A 23,385-nucleotide genomic window follows, 5' to 3' on the forward strand; every position below is an offset into this window, starting at 1 on the left:
CAGACACTGTCTCTAATGGTCCTGAATAACATCATCTTCCTGGCGATACAATATTTATGTTATTCTCTTTTGTGTTTCTCCACACTAAGAGTGTAATGGAAGATATACACCACTAAAAGAAAGTTTAAGGAAGGTAAATAGAAGGTCTCTGAAAAACAAGGCACAAGGTTAAGAGAAATATGTATGAAAGTGAAAGTGAAAATAGGTTTTGATATGAAATGACTATCAGCAAAGATTTATCAATAAATGCAGCACAAAACTCGTTGAGTTCATTGACTTTTTTACACGAATAAATAATGATCAAATTTTGTGTAAATTAATCTGTTCTTAAACGCGAGCGACACTATAATGTGGGCGTGGTCATGGCGCTGCACCTGCGCGCGCTCCAGGTAAATAAGTGACACGCGCTGAACTTCACCGCTGTTTCGTGAACAAAGCGGTCCGGAAGTGATTATAGGAAAACGTCTCCGGTAAATGCGAAATGGCACTTTACACGTCTCAAAACTAGTAGAAATTCGTGAAATTATTAATTCATAAGGTTAAAATCAACATACGTGGTTCCGTAGATTCAAAATCGACGCAGAAACGTGGTAAGTGCTGCTTGAGAGTATACAGTCAGTCTAACGTTACATTTATCTAACCACGTTTAGTGAGAATAACGTTATATGTAAAACATTAAATTAGTATTGGAGTGTTGCTCTTTTTAAGTAGAAAAAATACGATGGAAAAACAAAAAAAGCCTTTAACTTACTGTTTATAGTTCTCTCTCCGCTGAAGGCCTAAGATGGCCCGTTACAGGTATTTCATCTTCAATCAAAAGAGTGTGCTGGTGCTCGGCATCCTTCAGGTGGCGTGTGCCGGACTCTGCGTGGTGTGCGGGTTCATAGACGCAGTCTTCCGCAAGAACACTACTTTGAGTGAAACTAGAGCACCACTTTGGGCTGGATTGGTGAGAAACTCTTAATGTGTTCTGTTTGTGAGTATTACAGACCGAGCAAGGCCTTCCCCTGTGAGCATAAACCTGGAAACACCAAGCCAAGGGAAACTTGAAAAAAATATTCTAATAAAGAAAATAAAGATGTAGTGTTCAGTGTTCTTGTGTGTTTTACCACGTAAAGAGTAAAAAGTAAATACATCTATGTTATGTATACACGCATCTATTAATGTTACACACAGACGCATATATGTGCATAGACGTGTGTGTTTGTGTTGTATTGTGTGTGCATATCGATATGTTTGTATTAAAATTATTTTAGATTATGGCTGCCCCAGGAGTGCTTTCTCTCTTTGCATCCCAAAAGAAAAATCCTGTTCTGGTAATTTCTGCTTTTTTAAATTTGTCTAGCAAAGAATCATTTGCAGTGTCTTTTTACCAATTGATTATATTGCACTCCCATTTATTTTAATCTTTCAGGTAAACGTCATGATAGTGTCCGCTGTGATGTCTTTTGTTGCTGTTGTGATTGTGTTCGTTTACTCTTGCGTCACTCTCAGTTATGGAGAGGAGGATGACGAGATCTTCCATGCCCATCCTGTCCCTGAAGTGGTACACTACACATATAAAATTTCACTAATAGTTTCATCCCTTTGAGATGTACCATCTCATTTTCGATGGGGGCCTATGCATATTGTATATACAGTATTTCAGTATATCTTTGCTATCTTTAATTAAAAATATGGATATAATTGATCCAGCTGTGTCTTATTTAGAGGTTTGTCCTTAGTCGGATGGTAAAAGGCGCTAATGTCACACTTCTGATGGCTTGCACGGGTTCCCTGCTTTTCTCCTCTCTTATCACATTTGTTGGCTGCCGCAGCCTTCCGCTCTGCGGCTGCTACAATTCAGTAAATGGCATGGTAAGTAAAATCTGAGTATCTTGTATAATATGAGAAGTTTATGAAAACCTATGTAATGTTGATGAAAATAATATTATTTCTTTTCAGATACAATGTTGAGTTTTCATATTTTAAAATCCAGTTGTTACGAATCCAATGCATCCTGGTTGCATGTATGGGTCATTTCAAAAGCATTCCCTTTTTCGTAAGTGGGATTTAAATGTTGTGTTTATTTTGCAGGAGTTTCTTGTTCCACAGAATGACCCTAGTGCTCCAACAGAATTGATCTGCACTTGGCAGGGTAAGAGAGAGATGTGTGGATGAAGTGGGTTGGTACACAGTAATGATAAAATCATTATTCAAAGAGAAACTGGCAAAACATAGGCCATTATGAATATGTTAATAAGGATGTGGCAGACAAATTGTATTCTGCTTCACGCAGGTGGCGATGAGCGAATCTTTAACTCTCCCGTGTCCTTCATGGATCAGTGTCCAGATCAGGAACAGCGAGAGATCTCCACACTTCCGCCTTACAGCAGAATAGCATAATTGCTGACTTTTAAATGTGTGTCTGTAGTTATAAGCTGTTTTTATTCGCTTGCGAGGTATTTAATTCATTAATTTGTTCCAGTTTGTAAAGTGATTTTAATTGTGTTGTCTTTATTTATTATCAGTGCCATATACTGTAAATTTATATGATCTTGTATTTTACATTTTAAATAAATTGCAGCTACATGACTGATGTTTTCTGCACACACACCTGTGTTTTTCAATAAATAGTTATATTAAAAATGAATATTTTTAGTGCTTTCTTTTATAAAAGTACAAACTAGTTTAGCATAAAACAGGAACCATGGAGAATCTAATATCACCTCCAAATGAAATCCGTCTCAAAGATTTTCCAAAATGGTACATACAAACCTAGAGACAACTCAAAGATGAGACCTTTATTTCTTAATAAACCATTAAAACTTGAAAACAAAACCACAACCGGTATGATTTTTTCATATGCATTTGATTTGTAGCATATTGATTGTTGTAGTTTTTTTCCTAATGACTATCACTCCAACTCATGACCAACAGGCGTGTTTTTGTCAAGATACATGTTGTGCATTCTTGATATAATTTTTGGCATGGTACTGTTTTTGTAACCCTGATATCATGAATTGGCTCATACATTTGCAAAATACATAATGAAAATCTTCAAAAGAACAACAATAATTTAAAATAATACAAAATGTAGCACACATGTCATTTAAGTGTCATATAACCGTATGTTTTTCAACGTACTGGCTTTCTGAGATCAACTTGTTTTCATTAATTTGTTAAAGACAAAGAAAATAGCACAGAATTCGGGTCTGAGGAACACTTAAAATGTGAGAAACCAGAGACTAATGCATGAATGCAATGGCAAAAGCCTGTTGACACCCAAAACCAAGCCACCTTGTGATACAAAAAAGATAAACGTAAACAGTCTAAATACTTTGCAAGACTTTAGTATGTACTCAGCACTTTGCACATTTGAGGGCCATCCTTAACCATGCAAATTTCCTCAACCAATCACATGCTGCTAATATTTGACCACCATCAAACAATTTAATGCTCAAGCTAATCAGCCCCTTAACAACCTACTTCAAATAGATCATTGCAATTATATGCAAAAAAAAAAACTTTTGACGGACAAAAAAAGAAAAAGATACTGGGGCATGCTGCTTTGATGCACTCCACAGGGCCTGCTGTGGTTCCATTCAAGACATGAATGAATATTTTCTGTAATGGATTGAACAAGGACTGCAATGAACACCAGGAAAGAAAATGTAGACATTATCAAGTCTGACATAATGTATACTTGTCCTGATAGATTACAGCGAAATTTAAATATTGATATCAGAACTGTTATCAGAGCATGCACAAACCAGATACGATGTATAATATGCATGTGGATTTAGAAGATAATCTGTGGTAGGCATTACAGATTATTTTTAATTTTGCCTAAAATAATCATAAGGTATACTGTGATTTTCCACGACTGACTGTAGTAAAAATTGTAAAGTAATTTATTTTTATCTGACATCTGACTTCAATCTTTTTAAATCCGCACATCATTTACACATTTTGATTTGATAACCCGGAAGTGCTTACAGTAGATTTTGTTTATATAAATGCCTGCTTGAAGAAATCAAACAAACACCTGCAGTGGAGAATGACAGGCTTTAAAAATATATTCTGTTATGGAATGGCATCAGTTTTACTTTTGATTTAAATTCATCCTTTGTTTCTCTACCTATGAGTGGCACTAATGCTAAATCTTTTCCCTTGAGACAACGGACAACTTTCGCAGGAAGTGCCTGTATGTGTGTGGGCGAGAAAGAGGACTAAAACAAACCACAAATGCTAAGACTAACACAGACTTGCTGTTTCACCTGGGAGGCAAATGATTTTACTGAACCCTTTATCAAATTTTTGCATGAAAAGTGCTTCAGAGCTATGATATTCAAGGCAACATCATGTGTATGACGGTAACCCCCTGTGAAACTCCACTGAATATTACATCTATTAGGTATGTTTATTTTTGTTAGAATGTGTGGCAGTGGAGGCGTACAAGTTAGAGGCTGACATACAGTGACTGAAGCTAGGATATGTAAGACGTGCAACGTGTCAAAGCCTCCACAGAAAAAAAACACTTACTCAAGTCTTTTACCTTGGGCATCTTGCACATTGAGTTCAAAAATGAGTCCTAAGGAGAGTTTATATTTGATAAAATGTTCACATCTATAATCTCCTAATCTCCCTTTTTTTATTTTTGCTTTAGTTGTCTCCATGATAAGTGGTGACCCCCGATTTGATTTGAACGGAGCGATCAGGTGTTTCCCTTTATTAGCTCCTCCAGCAGCCACAGCCCCAGAGTCCCCTGTCCTCTTCCTCCTGCCTAAGATTGACAATATCTCCAGGTCTGCTAGGTGGTTGGCTTAACATCAGCGGCTTCTGGGATTTTAGCTTGTGCGCTACCGTCATAAAAATGGCCTCAACGTGGTCACTATTATTCCGACTGCCATCCTCGTTTCCATAGGGATTCTTGGCAGAGGTCTCGAACAGAGGCATTGAGTGAGCATCGGCGAACTGCTGCGCTACATCAGTGCTTACTTGAGCTGCGTGCCTCAGGTCACACTTGTTCCCGACCAGGATTCTGGGCACCTCCTGACCCAGGGCGTGCTGGCGGCACTCCTCGATCCATGCAGGAAGGCTTCGGAAACTAGCAGCGTTGGTGACATCGTAGACGAACACCACAGCGTGGACATTACGGTAGTAATGCTGAACCATGCTCTTTCGGAAACGCTCCTGGCCTGCAGTGTCCCATAGTTGGACCTAGAAGAGATGAAAGAGAGAGGAGATACTTAAATTGAAAGATGCCATAAATCATAGCTCATTAGCTGGGCCCTTTGCATGTTATGTCTTCCTACAAGAGAGAAAAATAATACAGGGCATGATTATGCATAAACAAAACACATCAGGTAACACATGTGCATGATGCAGACGATTATAGACGGTATGTATGCAACAGTGGTATAGAAATGGAGCTCTTTATTGTGACGGTTATGACAGCTTGACAATCATAGGGGAGGGAAACAAGACGTTGACTCCCTCCGCAAACATACAAACTAACCTTGATTTGCTCGCCGTCTATTTCGACAACCTTCTCCCGAAAATCCACGCCGATGGTGGCCTCAGTCTTGTCAGGAAACTTGTCCGCACAGAATCTGTACGTGAGGCAGGTCTTGCCGACCCCGGAGTCTCCGATCACGATGATCTTAAAGATTCGAGTCCGCGGAGGAGGCAACGAGGAACTTGTCAAAGACGAGCTAAATTCAAAAGAGGACTCGATGTCTGCCATGCTGTCTGCCTGAAGACAAACCAGTGCCGAGTGCCAGAGACGTGTCACCTAACAGGGTGGCACAGTGCAAATGCACCGATGCTAACGACTGAGATATTGATTTAAAAGGCAAACTTAGCTGAACCCTTATGCCGTCACCTCAAGCTTCATTCGTAATAAACATAAATAAAAAAATCAGAGAGTTTATTAAACGTGTTGACATAAAAGACTCCGCATTTTGCTGATGCATTCCTGGCGGAGTCCACTTACACTGTTTGGGTCTGAAGCCACGTACGACGTTACGTGACGTAACTGAAATCTCGCGAGAACTTACAAAATGCTGTAATCAATAGATTTTTATAATAAAACCACAAGCATAACATAATGCATTTCTTTTTTATATTTTACTTATTTATTGTTTGTGTATTCGGTGGGTAAACTGAACGTTTTAAAATTACGTTTTTAATTACAAAAAATCCACTAGATAAAGGTCTCTCTTGTTATAAATCTATATATAGAGCACAAAAAAACTAAAATAACGATTAAACAAGTTATATTATAATAACATATAGTGGTGATAAAAGTCTTAATCTGTTAAAAATGTCTTTGACAGTCAGTATTTAAAATACCGTTTAGATAAATCCTGCCAACTGTACAAAATAAAAATGCATACCGATAAAGAAGTAAAGGCTTTGCGGTAACTGTAGTCACGTGTGTGCAAACAGTGCAATGACACCATTATCAAAGTCCAACTCTAGATTTACTGGACGACTGCTGAAATGTTGGTAAGTTCATATAAATTGTTATTGTTTTAAAACATTAATGCCTTACTATTTAAAGTGATTATGTGTATGAAGAATTTGATGTAGAGAAATATCCTCTTCGCTAGACTGATATATTTGAGCAGGTTGGTAACAAGTGTGACTGTTATTTTTATGATTGTTGAGTGTTATAAAGACACTAACAGTTTAATGTGCTGATAAAAGGTGAATGAAGGTGTTGAGCTGGAAACGCCTCCACCAGGACTGGCGGACGAGTTTCACACTCTCTTCAGCTCTGATGCACTGACATTTCTGTCTGAAATCATCTCTACCTTCCAGCCTGAAGTTGACAAGGTCTGAAAGCCACTTTAAAACAAATATCATCTTTTTTAAGGTTATAATATGCCTGACAGCGATGCTTGTGCATCAAACTTTGATACTATAATTCAATTAAGTATACCTATAAATAGAGATACATTGATATTGTTGTTAATATTTATTTAAGATGAGAAACTATATAGTGTAAGGAAGATTTGCGTTTGTACTTTTTTGGGTGGTTGTTCAAATATTGCTGTTTTGCCTGTTAGGTCCTAAAGTTGAGAGTCCTAAGGAAAGTTCAGCTGGATTTGACTGGAGGGCTGCCAGTCTTTGCGAAGGACACGGCTCACAACCGAAATGATCCCGACTGGAGAGTGAGTCCTGTTCCACACAGATTACACTGCAGACATGTGGATGTCGGTGACCTTTCACCCTGTGATACACAACGTTTTATACAAGGACTCCAATCCACCGCACAAGGGTTACAGGTAAGACATAAAGTGCTGGTTTGGTAGACACATAATAAAAAGTAAAACCTAACTTTTATCAGAATACAAGCATTAATTTTGTAGGCTATATCCACTTAATTTAAACAGTACTGTGTGTATTACAAAACATGTTGCACATAAAAGCTATACTAAATTCATACTTATGATAAGGTATAATCTTATTATTCAATCTTATTATCATTTTGTTCTAATTTAGGTTGATTTTGATGATGGCAACTGCCCAACATACCATAATCAAATTAAAGGCATTTATAATGTTTACCAGGCTGTGCACAACCAGTTTCCAGGTAAGTTTTACTTCTCTGATAATCTATTCCTGCATGTCAATTAATAATCATTTGTCTTACACAGATGTGCCGCCCATTGCTCAGGCTCCAGTGCTGATGCTCCGCCCTCGAGCATGGAACATGGTGGAGCACAACATGATGGTGCAGATCTGTTGAAATATTGTATTATTGTGTTGGTTAAATTACATTATGATATTTGTTGTATGAGATCAGTTTGTGTGTTTGAAATTGGCAATCATCTTTAAGCTTTTGCCGTATGTTGTATGGTAAGAATCTGTAAGCGAGTGAGAATCTCTGTGTAGGTGTATGGTCGAGAAGTTCCAGGTCCATTGTTTGACTTTGGTCTGCTGATGTTTCATAATGCAAAGTTACTTCTTCAGAATCAGAGTGGACCCTTTTTCTACTTATCCAAGGTCAGTGATGAACGATTTCATTCGGTTTAACATTAGGACATACTGTAATTTCAGTAGACCGAACATATCCTGGAATATCTATTCAATGGATGGTATGTTTCAATATGAAACACTTTTTGTTCTGCTATGCAGGTTGAAAGTTACATGGAGGCCAGATTGTGGAGTCAGATTTTTTTTTGGACTGAGAAAAAGGTAGAGGTGTTTTATAAACGTGTTTTAAAAATAATTGTATATTATTTTATTAATTAAGATGGAGTTTATTGTTAAGTGTCAATGAAAGGGATAGTTCACCCAAAAATTTAAATGATGTCATCATTGAATCACCTTCAAGTTGTTTCAAAGCCATGTAAATGTTATTGTTATCCTGAACACAAAGAAAGTTTTTTGGAAGAGCTGTTTGTTTTCCCACATTCTTCAAAATGTCTTCTTTTAAGGATCAACAGAACAAAGAAATATACACAGGTTTGAAACAACTTCAGGTTGAGTAAATGATGACATAAATAACATTTTGGCTAAACATTTCCTTTAATCATATTATTTTCCACATTTTTGAATAGTAGTATCCTCCCTGTAACTATGTTAACTATGTCTGTAACTTATGTAATACATTTTTGTCTTTCAGCTTGGTCTGCCAGCAGGTTCTATAAAGGCCACCGTGCTTATTGAGTGCGTCCTGGCTTCTTTTGAAATGGAGGAGATTTTGTATGAGCTCAAGGAGCACTCCGCTGGTTTAAACTGTGGCATCTGGGACTATTCTGCTTCCTTTGTGAACAAATTTGGTCAGTTTATACGGTTTCTGAGAGTCTTTAAAACCAAGAAATATTCACAGTTAGTGTCAATGCTTTTTAGGTCCTCGAGCTGATTTCCTCCTCCCTGACCGCAGTAAGTATGTTGATATGGAGAAGCGTTTCTTGCACAGCTACATGGATCTCCTGGTGCAGACTTGTCACCGCAGGGGTGCCCTAGCAACAGGTGGCATGGCAGCATTGTTGTTGCCTAGAGACAAAGAGAGTGACCTCTACAAGACTGTGCTTCATACTGTCACCAGGCAAGACGCAGATACCACTAAACCAGAACAAATGTCCACCCACGATAATAGACATAATCATAATTCATTTTAAACCCAAATTGTTAATGTTAAACATTATTCTGTATGTAGCGATCGAGGAAAGATGTATCAGCTAGGCACATCCAGCTTCAGTCACCTTAGTTCTTATAAAAATGAACATTGTGTTGTGTTTTCCTGCAGACTTAAACTGCTTGAGATCAATGCTGGAGTTGACGGTTTCATGGTCTATGATATGGATCTGATTGAGCCCATGCAAAAAGTAAATCATCACAAACCTTCCATTTCATCTCTCAGCTTTGGCATAAACTCAAATAAAAAGTCTGTGAGTGACTGTGATTGTCTCACAGCTGTTCCAGCTTCACTCTCCGGATCAGAACCAGCTGCTACAGCTGCGCGATGACATCACCGTAACCCCAGAGGACTTGCTCGTGATGCCTGCGGTCAGCTGAACTCTCAGACCATGTCATAAGATGTTGATTATTATTATGTGGTTTGAATGTGATTATGGTCAAATATTTGATTTTATTCATTTCTGTAGGGTGGTGTAACATTGTATGGATTGAGGTATAATATTGCTGTAGGAGTCCTCTTCATTGAAGCCTGGCTTTCAGGTGGCATACATTACACCTATGGCTTTCAAAATGACATTTAATGCACAAAATGTAGTTTTTATGGAGGTTTATGATGTTATAGGCAGAGGACATTTCTTTTATCTTGGAAAGGTTGAGGATTCGGCGACAGCAGAGATATCCAGGTCTCAGGTTGGTTCGCGAAAAGTGTAACACACATGGTACAACATACACCACTGGTCAATCAAAGAGCTTGCATTTATAAGGTGTGGCAGTGGATCCGGCATCAGGTGAGACTGGAGGATAGCGGCACGCTAGTGACAAGAGCTCTAGTCCGTGGCTTGGCTGAAGATCTGATAGGAGATCTGAAAGCGGCCATACATTGTCAAACAAGCAGGTACATTTTGACTCATGTCATAAAATTATACATTCACAGATGTGCATATAATATGATCATTAAATTCTGATTCAGAATTGTGTGTGTGTGTATTATAGACCTATGCTGATGTTGCATTAGAGCTCAATGAGAAGTAATCCATAATTTCACTGTCTAATTTTAAGGGATGAACAGAGGTTGATGACTGCTGTGTCCATGTTTCTAGAAATTGTGCAGAAGAATGATTTCCCAGAGTTCCTCACTACTTACTTAAACCTGGACCACACCTTCCTTAGCTTTCATAACCAACTTGAGAATAAACATACAGATAAGGCACCTAAAGCCAGACTCTAATTTACATCTAATCATCTACATGAAATTAGTAAATAGTAGATCTGTTAATGTGAGTTCACCACAAACATTTGTGTGAGTTAATTACAAACCCAGCAAACCTAAATATTAGGGTTAAATATGGGTAACTAAGTGTTTAAGCGTAGTATGAAAACCTTGCATTTACTTATAACAATAATTTTATAGAGATTTCCTGATTATCCTTACATGACCAAATGTCTAACTGAGTAAAACCTACTTCAGTAAGATGAACACTAATAGTTATTCTTTTCTCAATATATAGCAATACAAGAAAATGTCAACTTATCTTATCAGTAAGGATGAAAATGCTTCTGCTTTTGATAATTCTTGCTCTTCTACATTACACACATAATGCTGGAAATTAAAAACAAAGAGAAGTATAAACAGTACTGTTATTTTGTTTTATTTTTAACTGTGTGAGTGTGAAATGACAAAACATGTTCCAGAATCCAGACAGTGGTATCTTTGAGTCTTTTGGTGTTATGGGGAAAAAAATCAAACAGAAAGGTTGAAACTAGCATGAGAGAACCCAAACAGTGAGTGGGGGGAAACAAAACAAGCCAAACTAACCCAAAATAAACAGTTACAGTACATGTCCTACAGGCTCAAAAAACACTCCGGCTCCGAGACATTCACCGGAGAACCTAAAGGCAGCAAAGGATGAAAGAGAAACAGATGCATGTCTGCCTCTGCTCGCCACGCCGGGTGACCTTGCAATCAACTCTGTTATCAGTTTATTGGCCGAGCTTCATCATTTCCTCCCAAAAGCCATTGGGCTTTGACTGCTGGCTCCCCTGGTGGCTGATCCTGGAACTGCTTTGTGCCCAGCAACACAATGGGCACAATGTAACGTTTATTCATTGCCACACTCACCCTGACCACCCCTCCCCCCCAGTACCCTCAACAACAGGTGCCGTTATCTGCATCTGAGCTTCGCCCCACAGGATTGGCACACGACCATGCAAGTCAAACCCGGACCAGAAGTATTGCTCCTCTTGATATTATTCTGCTCTCTTTAATATTCTTTTATATAAATTACTCTTAAAAACATGAAACAATGCAGTCTCAAACATTAGTTAGGTCCAATGAGTTCACAGTTCATTGTGACCATCATTATCTATCATTCACTTTCTCTGTAATACCGTTTGTTCTATTCTAGCATAAGAACCGCCGTTGGCCGTATTTATAAAAAAAAAAAAAGGAGTAAAACAGGTTTTAACCCCTATTGCTCGTTCGCTCCTGTGAGTTGGAAGCGAAAGTGGAAGGTAACTGGTCTCAATAGTGCAGTAGAGTCTCGACCTCCGTGGGGCGTCTGGTCTCAAAATGCAGATGGCCATAAAACAGCCACCCTGCTCCATCCTGAAATGCTCACATTTCATTAGGCATGTCCTCGTGGTCGCAGGATGACACGTCTCCATTTGTGGTCACCACGGAGTTGTCCTGGTAACCAGGGGGCATGAAGGCCAGGGCGTAGGGGTGGAGACCGTAGCAAGACGCACGGTATGATTCGATAATTTTCTCCGGCTGTGAGCCCAGACCGTTGTCCCTTAAAGCCTGGAGCACCTCTGTGCACATCTAATAACAAACATTAGAGATGTAGTTTAATGTAGTATACATCGAGTAATCCAAACATTAGTCTGTTATCTTCAGTTACAGTACCTGAACGGTTCTGCCTGTTAAGGACTCATTTAAAGAGGTAGCCAGCTCAGCAGCTTTCCCCTCAGCGGAAGGGTCCAGAAAGACCATCATCTTAGCAGCTGCATACAGGGATAAAAAAGACAATTGAGGGCGCAAAATAGCACTCAAAACAAACCCTTAAATGCATCTCTACCTCACTTTATAATGCGACAAGTTTCAGTTTTAATAACGACAGCGTGCAAGTACCTGCAACTCTGTGTGGTAAGGAGTTGACATGCTTGCTCAGGAAGTTTTGGTTGAAGGTTTTTGGGTCGCTCTCTCCAAAATGCTTTGTGATCTCCTGTTTTAGAACCGTCTGCACTGCCTCCGGCATGTCCTTATTGTCTGAAACTGAAAACAAACAGCAACATCTCATTATAAAAATTAGAGGTCTTTCAATATGCGTTTTAGCGACCGTATGGATATTTAAGCAGATGCGCACAATGTACCTCCTTTGAAGAATCTCACCAAGCACTGGTGAAGCCAGGGGTGATCAGGGTCCAATGAGTGAGCTCTCTTGACCGACTGCAGCATCAAAAGAGACTTTTCTACAAACACAACATTTTAACAATTGATGACTAATGCATTACGAATCATGATGAGTCAGTCAGTACGGTTACCTTTTCTGAGGTAGATCTCGAAGGCCAGCAGGTGTGTGTCTATTTTATTCTTTACTAAATTCTTCAGGGGCGTCAAGAACTTCACTGCTTCCTCAAGTGGATTCTCAATCTGAACAAAAGATCATGATTCTAAAACAACTCGAAGAAAAACAACCAGTATCTTCACTTCCTCAGAAGAATTTGAGGTTTTAAATGTGTGTCCGCACCTTTGCCAGCTTATCTGGTACGAGTTCCTCTTTAGGTCCACCGATTTCTTCCTCGTCTTCTTCCTTTTTCTTCTTTTGGTTCTTAAGCTGTTTCTCCTTCTCAGCGTTCTTCTTTTCCTCCTCTAACTGGGCTTTCTTCTGGGCACGTCTCTGCTTGTTACGCAACTTTTTCAGCTCCTTGTCCGTCAGATTTGCTAAAGCAAATAAAACAATAGTTTAACCAAATTTGAGCAAATATCCAATGAAGGTTAATCTGATGAATAAATGCTTGTTGTGTACAAGATGGTACCATTGTCAGCCTGAGACTCCTTGTTGTCGTCGGAGAGCGGGTTATCGTGAAGGCTGAGGTAGATCTCGATGGCCGTCCGTGCTGCCTTGAAGTAGAAAGGGTGCACGCGCAACACGTCCTCCAGTTTGAGCAGATCCACATAGGAGCGCAGAGTCATCTTTCTCATACAGTATGTGTGGAAATCAAACTGGTCGTCTGTTATCTCCACAAAATGCTGTTAACAAGAAAAGAACGAGAGTAGAATTTAGAACAGGGTGTCTACAGGTATAAGCAAGTAAGTCTTTCTAATATCATTTTAATGCCACTTTATATGAAATTTTACACAAAACCTGCGATGGACATACACATTCTAATATATATGTATATTTAATATTGGCAGCCTCTGAAAAACAGAATAGCGCGTGAAGCTTTAAACTAGCGCAGAATTATGACGCAAGTCGATCTACAATGACGCAAAAGTCGCATGAATTCTGCTATCATTGTTCAGACTGAGGTCGCATTTGCGAAACATCAGACCTTTATCTGATTTAGGACCACATATGGAAGTGGCTCAGATCAGATTAAAAAAGATCGGATTCCATCTGGTTTGTCCTGTTCACACTGTCATGAAGTAAATAAATCTGGGTCGCATATGAGTAAAATAAATAGATTTTGGTGGCAGTGTGAACGTGGCTTAAGTGCCCTTTTTTAAACTAACACAGGGTCATACGGGTGCTGCGAGTCATCTTGTAATGCCTAAATAATAATATATGAGATTACATTTAGAAATGATTTACCCAAATTGCATGTTTGTCTTGTTTGAAATGGATTAAAGCCGTAAGGAAACGCATTTTCCTTGCATAGGTTTGTTTTTGTTAACAAATAAAATATTTAAAAACAATATTTTGCATCCGATTATTTGCTCATGTTGTAAGTAACCTTAGTTGTTTAATATGCGGGATATGTACATTCAGTCGTTGTAACGTTTACCCCGCTTTGTGTCAGGCTCCTGTCGGGTGTTACCCTGGAATATCAAGCCGCTGTACATTATCCATTACTTACAATATAAAAACAGTGGAAAATAAACATTGTCATCGGCTGGAAGCCTTTTGTGTGCTCATTGCTTCCCTCTGTGACTGTGTTATTTCACCACCTCGATGCTCATACAGAGTTAAAAACATCTCCGGTAAATGACACAGTTTGCCTCGTAGACATTTCCATTCACTGGTGTCGAGTCGAATTTTGACTCCCCGCCAGATAACGACTCCCCTCACTGAAAGTGCTGGGGGATTAGCTAATCCTAACCCCTCTCCCACACCTAATCCTAACACCTAATGTAAATGAGGGAGTTTGGCAGGAGTCATTTTTTGGCACACCACCGGCTTTAAACACCACAAGAACTCATCGTTCCATCCATTTTCATTAAACTTGCATTTAAAAAATTAGCTAAGATGCCGTAAACTAGCTGTACTTCAACCTATATTTTGCGACCTCAATTCTCTCTGATGACGCAGTAACTATCGCGGGTAGAAAAATCTTTTCCATGATTTTAAACAGTCATTTGGCCAGTCAGACGGAAAGATTTTTGTTCTGAAATGTGTCCAAAATATTTAAAACCCGTAGAATCTGAATTTAATACTTAAGACTTTTAAAGCCCTTATATGAGACAACTTTATTTAAGACTTTTTAGGGACCCACGGCCACCCTGTAGAAAGAGAGAACATTAGGTGTAGAACTCATTCTGAATCACAAAGACCTAATATACCAACTCTTCCCGAACTATTAAAATACATTTCATACATACCAAAGTCATGTACATCTGGGGCGGAAGTTAATCATGAGAATTTGAAATTCATGTTTGGGTGAACTATTTTTGGCCAGAGAATAAATAAAGTTGTGGATGAATGAGCGTGGTACTCACTCTTTCAATTTCATGGCACTTTTTCAGTGCCTCTCCATATTTGTTAAGAGACTTGTAGGCCAGCGCACATTCAGTCTGGAACCACATACACTGCATCTCGTTCAGATTCTCTACTGCAGAGGTGCCTTCCTGCAGACGTCAACAAAGATTTAAAACACCTTAATATTAAATGCATTCAAAAACGGGGAAAACAAAAATCACGTTCCCGCAACCTCAAGACGTTCAACACACTAACCCGTGTAAACTTGGAACACATCTCCTCTGCCTCTTTGATGAGACCGGCCTTGAGCAGATACTTGGCACACTTGGAGTTAATGAAGCGGTCAGCAGTGTCGAGACCCTGGGCCTCGTCCATCCAGCGAGCAGCTTCACGGATGTTACCCGAGTGCTAAACAGAAAGAAAAAAAACAAGTAAATCTCACTTCACTATGAAAAAGTAGTGCTCGACCAGAGTGTGTTTTACCTTATAGATCTTCGCCTTGATGAGGAAGAGCTCTATGAGGGTGGGGGTGCTTTCAATGGCTGCGTTGATGTATTCGAGAGCAAGGGTCTGTTTGCGGATATGGTTGAAATGTTGGGCCAGGAAATACTGAACCCAGAGTAGGGAAGTCGGAGGCTCAGTCTTCCCATCATCTACAAATCACATGGAGCACCAGTTGTTAACCGTCAGAAGGATCAATGCTTGGGCACCAGCTGCCAATGCTGTAGGATAACTACTTTACATCTACAAATCTTGTATTACTGGTTAGGGTCAATATACTGAAGCATGATGTATGGCACATACACATGAAAATTGTGCTGGATAATGCAATTATTAATGTAAAAATATAATGTATAAACAAATAAACCATCAAAACAGAGAATTAAATAAAAATATGTTTTGCTTTATTGCCCAGCTTCACATGTTCTGTTCATCGGCACATTTACTCACCATTTTGGTTGAACATTCTACAGGTCTTCAAACTTTTTTCATAGCCCAAAACTAATTCCTCAATTATAGCCACCTGTTCAGAATGAAAAGAAGAGACGTTACTCCAAGGATTATACTCCCTATTTTGGTTTCTCTTCTCTGTTAAATAATAGACCCTTCTGTCAACCTTACCTTGTCTTTGTGAGGGTACAGTGATTTAAGCGTGGTAAAAACAGGCGGGCATCCCTTGCTTAAGTTAATTCTCAGGTACCGATCCAAACACTCTCTGAACTTCTCACCTGCCGGAAAAATATGCAGTGATTCACACACATGCATTACCAGATCAGAACGGCTCTATTGATTTAACAGCACTGAAACTTACCAGTGAGGAAGCTGAGAGGAAGTCTTCTTGGCACCAGGCCCTTAGGATACTTAACCCAAGCATTCTCATAGATTTTCTGCCTCTCCTCTGCACTCTCTGAAAAAAAAAAAGCATTGCGGATAATAAGAGGCTAAAGGAAACAAAAACATCTAGGCTTCACTACATTCAGAGTAATAAGATGATGGTGGAAGAATGTGCATGCGTATACTTGTTTTGAGTGCTTTCTCCAGCCCTTGATAGTAGCTCCAGTTCTCAGGGTTTCTCTCCAGCAGTCGGTGATAGACATCTGTAGCTTCGCCAGCCCGATCCAATCTCAGCAGCAGTTCTCCTACACACATACCACATAAGGTTGTAACCAATGTAACCATTTTTCCGTTACAAATAAACAAAAACGGGTTACAGAGCAAATACACAAAAGTATCATAATAATACTGGAATTTGAGTTGTTGGGTACGATATCGCAGGAAATGTCAGTTATTTGACTTCAACTCATGCAAGTGTATTTAAAGGAGGCTGCAATTTATCTTTCAAACAGAGATGGCGATTTTGAGGCAACAATGAGAGAGAGCAGCTTTAAATAAAAACAATTGCTTAAAACTGTAATGCATTTAATTTCTTGTGAAAGAACCACCTCGCATCTCTTCTACAGCCAGTTTGTCACAGATTTGTTTCTCATAGCTGGTCAGGTGATCGAGAGCTTTTTTGAAAAGTCCGGCTTCCCTCAACAGCTGATTCTGATACAGCAAGAGCTCACTGTACTCGTAATCCACCTTATCTGGAGATGTCTGTAACAAGTGAACAAAAACACACACATCAGTGACCTCCAAAATCAAAAGCTGAATGATTTTAATATTCTACAATCCATACATTTAATAATCTATAGTCAAAGTTTAGTTGTTCCATTTGTTTTCAATATCATGCAGCACTTCTGTGTGTGGATGATTTAACTGACTGAGGTTAAAAAGGCACCTGTTGTGTTTTGCGGAACTCTTCAACAATCTTAGCTGCCATTTCGTAATCCTCCAGAAGGTGATACGCAATGGCATAACCAATCCAGGATGCTCTCTGAGCTGGCCGTAACTGAAGTAACTGGTACCTGGTCTCCTGTGAAAAGCAGAGAAAAGTTGTTAAATTGAATATTTTATAATAGAGAATGTGAAGCTGATGTCACGGCCTATGTTGCATGTTACAGCGGCACCGCCATCTTGGAAGGATAAAACTCCAGTGCTATTATTGTTTTGATTTGTACCGTTACTTCTTATGTTTGATATATGTTGAAATTGAAAGTGAAAGAACCATAGGCTTTTTTTTGAACGACTCTGCATAAGGCAATTGCAGTTTTTAAAGAGCACATAACTAGGGATTCATACCTAGCACATAACTAGAGTGTGCAACAACAAGTTTATGTACATAGGTGTAAAAATACAACAATTTCGTAATAATATCGAGTTACTTTAACCTTACTTCTTGACCCACTCTCAAATGATTTGTTCCTCAATTCATCCGTCTAGTTCCCTCCTTTCCACTAGCCTAGTCTGATGTGATTGGTCAGATGTTCTAGTCTGCTGTGATTGGTCTACTGCGAATGTGGCTCACGAGCTACAGTGTTTGGGAGTGAAGTTTTGGCGGGCATTCCTAACAAAGTCTAGGCGGGGACTATATGTTGTGACGTAAATCCGCGGCGGTTCACGAACCGGAATAGGAACATCTCGTTTGCATGATTCAGAGTCCAAACCGATAACTTTCTTATTCATTCACCTTCGGATTCTCAAATTGGCAGACTGCAACATTACACACTGCATGAAATGTAATTTTCATGATCTCATGTTATGTACTCTTTAACACAACAAGAACGACCTACCATAGTTATATTTCCTAATCAAACAAGAAAAACAAAACACTGCATTGAACACACTAGCAGCCATTCTCCCAAGATGGCGCAACATTCAACGCGGCATGTTGTCGATAAACAAGCTCTATACATTCAAATACAATACATATAATCTATACAAATTTCTTTACCACATTCTGTCACCTAGGTGTTACATGCAAGTGAGTATATACAACCTTGTCAGACTAATTTACTTGATTGTTCCCAGATACTTACACAAGTGCTCACGTTCAAAATTTACATCTACATTTATGCATTTGGCAGATGCTTTTATCCAAAGCGATTAACATTGCATTATCCTATACATTTTTGTTCTAAGTATCTGCAATCCCCGGTGTTCGAACCCATGACCTTGGCGTTGTTAGCGGCATGCTCTAACCCAAGAGCTACAGGAAAGAAAATTAACTAACCCTATAACCTTCGAGGTCTCTCATTTGGATCTGCAGCAGGGAGAGATCTCTGAGGATTTGCAGATTGTCTTTGTCCCATTTGAGAGCATTCCTGTAGCACTTGATGGCCTCATCATACTTCTTATCCGAGCGCTGAAGCAAACCGTACACGTGCCAACCTGTGGAGGACGAGTTAAGGACCGAAAACAACACAAGACCCATTCCATAAAATGCGCTAATCCCTGGCAGTCAATTAGAGTGAGTCAAAAGAGCCTCCCGCTCTCATTGTGCAAAAGCAGGGAAGGGCGTTTTCATGACTCTGCGGACAAAAGAATAAGTTTAAGGATACAGACATGACTCTTCAGATCGTTTCGTAAACCTCTTCGGACTAGGTCATATGCCTCTTCCTTTCGTCCCAAACAGTTCAGGGTCAGTCCCTTCATTGCTAGGGTCTCTGCGGAGGAAAGGTCAGAAAAGGACAGTAAACAGTCATGATCAAGTCCTCAACTTTTAAGTGACAAATGTCACCTACAAATAATCTAAACTGGAAAAAGGTTACCTCCATGTTCGGCATACTTTGGGTTGGACAGGATCTGTTTGCAAAACTTGAGCCCATTTCTGTACTGCTTGTGTTCGTAGCATCTCTAAAAGAAAAAAATCAGGATGCTAACTTAAATCAGTTTCCTGTTAGACCTAATTTAAACGTGGTTATCGATATCTTATTTACATTCCATAACCAAATGCATCAAACCAAAACCGCAGAGAACTTGTGTGAATAACACATAACCACCAGCGCAACTACAAAGTCAGAAGATTCATTATAGTCTGACAGCAGTATGAATCACCCTTGCACAGTGGCACCTTGCAGCGGAGACATCACTTCACAAAGGCAAAAAAATGTGTGAGGGCGCAAACGTCGACTCTTGCAAAGACATGCTCTGGATAGTCACTTGTGCCAAAAAAAAGGATTTGAGGAAAGCCCCACCTACTGCTCTTTTCAAGATTTGCTTACTGATCCCCGTCATGTAGATCTATTGAATGTGGTTTATAAGGCTAGTATCTATATGCAGAATGAGATGTTTTTATACACGTTTATATCTTATCTACAATGGCCAATTACAACAGCTTAAAGGTCCAAAGCACTGGATGTCAAAAAACTAATAAGCAAGAATGCCTCTATGCGGTCTGCATTGTTGCATGAGTAACCCAAGAAAATGTAAACTCTGTTGTATGTTACGTTGTATGTTACGTTCTGGAAAAAAACAGGTGAATGTCTAGTAATATGATAAAATAACCACGTGGTGTGTTTCTATGCTGGTTATTATAACACATTATTACTAATTAAAAACAATGACTTATCAAGCTGTTGAGTTGAAATAACTTGTACAAAACAACCAAGCACAAGGGTTTTGAAGTAGCTTTAACGACAAACAAAATAGTAACTTCGGTACACATAAATGAACATTATTTAAGGATTAAATGGCTACCTGAGGAATCTTTATTCGTGTTGTTGATATGTTTTAGTTGATGTTAAACTACTGCATGGTTTGTTAAATTTGAATGTCACAGCAGTTTTGAGGCGTGGCTTTAAATACTAATTAAAGTGCCTATATGGAAATACACTGCACTCCATTAGTAGCCATTTTACAACACATTGTGCAAAAATAATATTTACAACGTGCTAAAATAACCATCACCATTCTTCTTTCAAACCTCACGTACGCTTCTAATGCGTTGTGGTTAAACAGGTTTCCAAGTGGCTGAAGTTTAAAAGTAAGCATGCACGTTGACTAGTCATCAAAGTCACGTTAATTCATCGCGATTAAGAGAAACTCTTCAATCGCACATGCTCGTGTTAAATAGTTTGACTTTTGCACCAATAATGTTTATTCCGAACACACGTTTATCAAACTGGTCTGTGTTGAACGTGCTAAGGTAGTTAGCTCCTCCGTACTGGGCAAGTTCATCTGCTCTCAAAGTGCATGAACTAATAGTCGTGTTTCCAGTATTAAAACAATGACAATGCCCACTCTTAGCCTCCGTAAATACCCAACGAGGCTGCAAAAAGCTCTTGTGGAGGTTTCTCGTGGGGTAAGCGAAGAGCAATCCTGTCTAAAATAGGAAGGCGAATGACACACGTTTGCTTTCTATTATTAACGACCCAGCACTCCTTTGCAGCTACATTTCTCCCAACTTACCAATATTCTCTTAAAGAGAGCGTTCTCCTTCGGCGGCAGAGTTATCGAGGGCATTGTTCTGATTGAGTGACGATCGCCGTGACTTTGCTCTGGTCATGAACCGGAATCCGTGATCCTCTAGCCGGATTGTCCGCCGTATCGTAAAAGCCCCCCGAACTTCGCTGTCTGGGGCTCCTCGCCTTCACGTGGTGACAGCAGGCCCCCCTTCAGAACCAAAATGGCGACGCTCCTTCTCTCCGGGTCAAATGGTGAACGGAGCATGCGCCGAGTGTGTAGCGTTTCCGAGACGGGGATGAATCAGTGAAAATTCATATAAGATTAAAGGAAACGAAAATGTGGCCATTTAATCATATTTTTGGACTTAATTGTGATTATCTTATTGTAGGGATACAGAAAAAAATACACAAACAAAGGATAGACATTGCCATCATTGTATTTACGTTTATGGCAGACGCTTTTAATCAAAGCGACTTGCAATACATTATCCTATACATATTTTTTACTATATGTAATACCCTGGGATCGAACCAACGACCTTGGCGTTGTTAGCTTTATGGTTTAGAGCGCCATGCTGCGACATAATTGTATAACATAAAGTAACTACGTACGCTTTTTAATCAATAGATGGCACTATCTATGTGCATTAGTAAGCGGTGAAAAAGATTTACATGATTATTAATGTTTACATTATTTCCAAAGTTAGTACGCAACGTACTGGGAGTTTGCTTACAACATACAAAATGGTAACTTCGATATGTGCTTTTATATACTAACGTTGACATTATTTATAGAATAAAAAACGACTGCCAGAGGTCTATTAGTGCAGTTGTTTAATGCACTACCCCCTACAGGTAATGTTTTTTTGCGTATAATAAACTAACGCACGTTTTCTGGGGTTTGAATCGTGATCGATTAGTCTACGTGCCGCTAGCTTTGTCTATCAAATCGCCAGGACGTGAACGCAAAGGAAAGATAATCGAACAAGGAACGAATCGAACAACATTGCATTTGGGGCATAAACACTGTAAAAATGCCTCTCGGTCGGTTATTGTTGCGGGCATCGACTATCAATAAGAGTAAGTCTGAAAATATTATTATATTCGGCGTACATTTAACCAGGATGTTTCTTTGGTTGTGTATACTCGACCCTTTTAGCAACGCACAGTGGGCTGACCTTGCTTAGCTTAGCCACTAGCAGCAGAGAAGTGTACAGTAGTTGTGTTAATGCTTGTACATATTGGAGCAACTTGTATAACAGTTACCAAACGTGTACATTTCAGCCACAACAAGTATGTTAGATATAATTGGTATTGATTCATTGTTTAAATTTCCTTCTTTCAGTGGTCAGCAGAAATGCCTTCACCGCCTTAAAACCTGACCCTTCAAAGCCAAACATGCTGAGAGTAGGAATGGCATTTGGAAGCACAGCTTTCCTCTGGGGATTGGTAACTCAACCATTTAAATTATCCCTCACACTTACACACACACTTTTTATAATTGTCATTTCAGTATGTGTTGACTGAATCTCTTTGCTCCCCAAAAGCTCTTCATACAACACAGCACTGATGTGCGAGAATACAAAACAAGGAATGGACTAGAGTAAATCATTGGGTGAGTCAAACCGTTACATCTTCTTTACTGTAATCAACATGTATAAAATATGTCAATTTACAGTGTGGTGCAAGATTTTACCATAATGTTGCCAAAGTTAATTTATGACTATATTTTGCTTATACTGTGGCTTAAAGTGCATGTCATGATTAATTGGTTATATTTTATCCCCTCTTTCCTTGTAGGGTGCTGAGTGCTGCTCATTGGTTCTCTGGGTTATCCCATTTAAATGTTCATCTGCTATGAAAATATGTACAAAAATGTTTAATAAAAATGTGTATTTGAGAAATCATGTTGGTTGTTGTTATTTTGCTTATAAATTGTATCATTACTCTGAATTAATGGGAACAAAGTCGGTGTCGATTGTTTCTTCGGGATGTTAGAATTGATAACAGCATTCAAAAACATAGGTTTTAGTTTAATAAGTTAAATTGTATGGATATATTTTATTTGTCACATACAAACAACCGGAAGTAAAATGGTAATCTAGACCAGTGTTTCCCAAACTTTTTCATTCCAGGACCCACCTAGACAGGTATAATCTATCTTGAGACCCACCAAAATATTTTTAAACGGAAATATGTGGAGAAAATACAAACTCAAAATAGAATAAATGAAATTTAAGCTGCAATACCAAACTATCTTATAATAGAAAATGAAAACTAGTGTTATTGCCAGTCATTAACTGGACCAAGCTGTTTTTTGTGTGTCATTCAAAACCCGAGTGACTTTCCCGACCCACAGTTTGAAAACCCCTGCTGTGCAAACAATAACCAACCTAGAAATAAGAACTGCATATTTAAAACTGAGACTAAACATATAATTAAGCAAACTTTTTTTTGACAAAAATCTTATCAGGAAAAGAACAACAAAAACAACTGTAGAGGAAAATTACCTTTTTACTGTATCCTATAAAGTGCAAACACAGACT

The 23,385-nt window shown here is 39.0% G+C and overlaps 5 protein-coding genes across 6 annotated transcripts; 3 read left to right on the forward strand and 2 right to left on the reverse strand.

Annotated features, from left to right (window-relative positions):
• The first annotated feature begins 411 nt into the window (after positions 1-411).
• On the forward strand, positions 412-2,571 carry zgc:113425 (uncharacterized protein LOC541425 homolog). 2 transcript variants are annotated; one of them, XM_056770065.1, is made up of 7 exons: positions 412-590; positions 761-949; positions 1,257-1,316; positions 1,415-1,546; positions 1,711-1,857; positions 2,077-2,137; positions 2,279-2,571. In XM_056770065.1, exons 2-7 carry the CDS (start codon positions 785-787, stop codon positions 2,383-2,385), a joined length of 672 nt encoding a protein of 223 aa, XP_056626043.1. In that variant the 5' UTR covers positions 412-590; positions 761-784; the 3' UTR covers positions 2,386-2,571. The 2 variants fall into 2 exon arrangements, with proteins under 2 accessions (XP_056626043.1, XP_056626042.1); XM_056770064.1 differs by having other exon boundaries at positions 778-949.
• Positions 2,572-2,768: 197 nt separating this feature from the next.
• Positions 2,769-5,992, reverse strand: rab33ba (RAB33B, member RAS oncogene family a). Its single transcript, XM_056769186.1, has 2 exons — positions 5,501-5,992; positions 2,769-5,202 (listed from the first exon to the last, which is right to left on the reverse strand). Exons 1-2 carry the CDS (start codon positions 5,726-5,728, stop codon positions 4,714-4,716), a joined length of 717 nt encoding a protein of 238 aa, XP_056625164.1. The 5' UTR covers positions 5,729-5,992; the 3' UTR covers positions 2,769-4,713.
• Positions 5,993-6,369: 377 nt separating this feature from the next.
• Positions 6,370-10,733, forward strand: ugl (ureidoglycolate lyase). Its single transcript, XM_056769185.1, has 15 exons — positions 6,370-6,492; positions 6,694-6,822; positions 7,056-7,274; positions 7,492-7,582; positions 7,647-7,723; positions 7,885-7,995; positions 8,128-8,187; positions 8,618-8,774; positions 8,845-9,043; positions 9,245-9,323; positions 9,412-9,504; positions 9,603-9,675; positions 9,758-9,825; positions 9,900-10,030; positions 10,195-10,733. The coding sequence occupies exons 1-15, from the start codon at positions 6,487-6,489 to the stop codon at positions 10,361-10,363; spliced, it is 1,662 nt and encodes a 553-aa protein (XP_056625163.1). The 5' UTR covers positions 6,370-6,486; the 3' UTR covers positions 10,364-10,733.
• A 35-nt stretch (positions 10,734-10,768) lies between these two features.
• Positions 10,769-21,086, reverse strand: naa15a (N-alpha-acetyltransferase 15, NatA auxiliary subunit a). Its single transcript, XM_056769184.1, has 20 exons — positions 20,844-21,086; positions 19,205-19,289; positions 18,995-19,099; positions 18,667-18,824; positions 17,335-17,469; positions 16,997-17,150; positions 16,574-16,693; positions 16,366-16,461; positions 16,176-16,282; positions 16,005-16,077; positions 15,537-15,706; positions 15,309-15,461; positions 15,074-15,202; positions 13,174-13,387; positions 12,885-13,078; positions 12,679-12,787; positions 12,508-12,606; positions 12,266-12,409; positions 12,041-12,138; positions 10,769-11,956 (listed from the first exon to the last, which is right to left on the reverse strand). Exons 1-20 carry the CDS (start codon positions 20,895-20,897, stop codon positions 11,750-11,752), a joined length of 2,604 nt encoding a protein of 867 aa, XP_056625162.1. The 5' UTR covers positions 20,898-21,086; the 3' UTR covers positions 10,769-11,749.
• Positions 21,087-21,763: 677 nt separating this feature from the next.
• ndufc1 (NADH:ubiquinone oxidoreductase subunit C1) lies at positions 21,764-22,746 on the forward strand. Its single transcript, XM_056769187.1, has 4 exons — positions 21,764-21,919; positions 22,185-22,288; positions 22,387-22,454; positions 22,640-22,746. Exons 1-3 carry the CDS (start codon positions 21,874-21,876, stop codon positions 22,444-22,446), a joined length of 210 nt encoding a protein of 69 aa, XP_056625165.1. The 5' UTR covers positions 21,764-21,873; the 3' UTR covers positions 22,447-22,454; positions 22,640-22,746.
• Positions 22,747-23,385: the final 639 nt, after the last annotated feature.

This window comes from Triplophysa dalaica, chromosome 16 (genome assembly GCF_015846415.1).
Source record: "Triplophysa dalaica isolate WHDGS20190420 chromosome 16, ASM1584641v1, whole genome shotgun sequence".
Classification (NCBI taxonomy): Eukaryota; Metazoa; Chordata; class Actinopteri; order Cypriniformes; family Nemacheilidae; genus Triplophysa; species Triplophysa dalaica.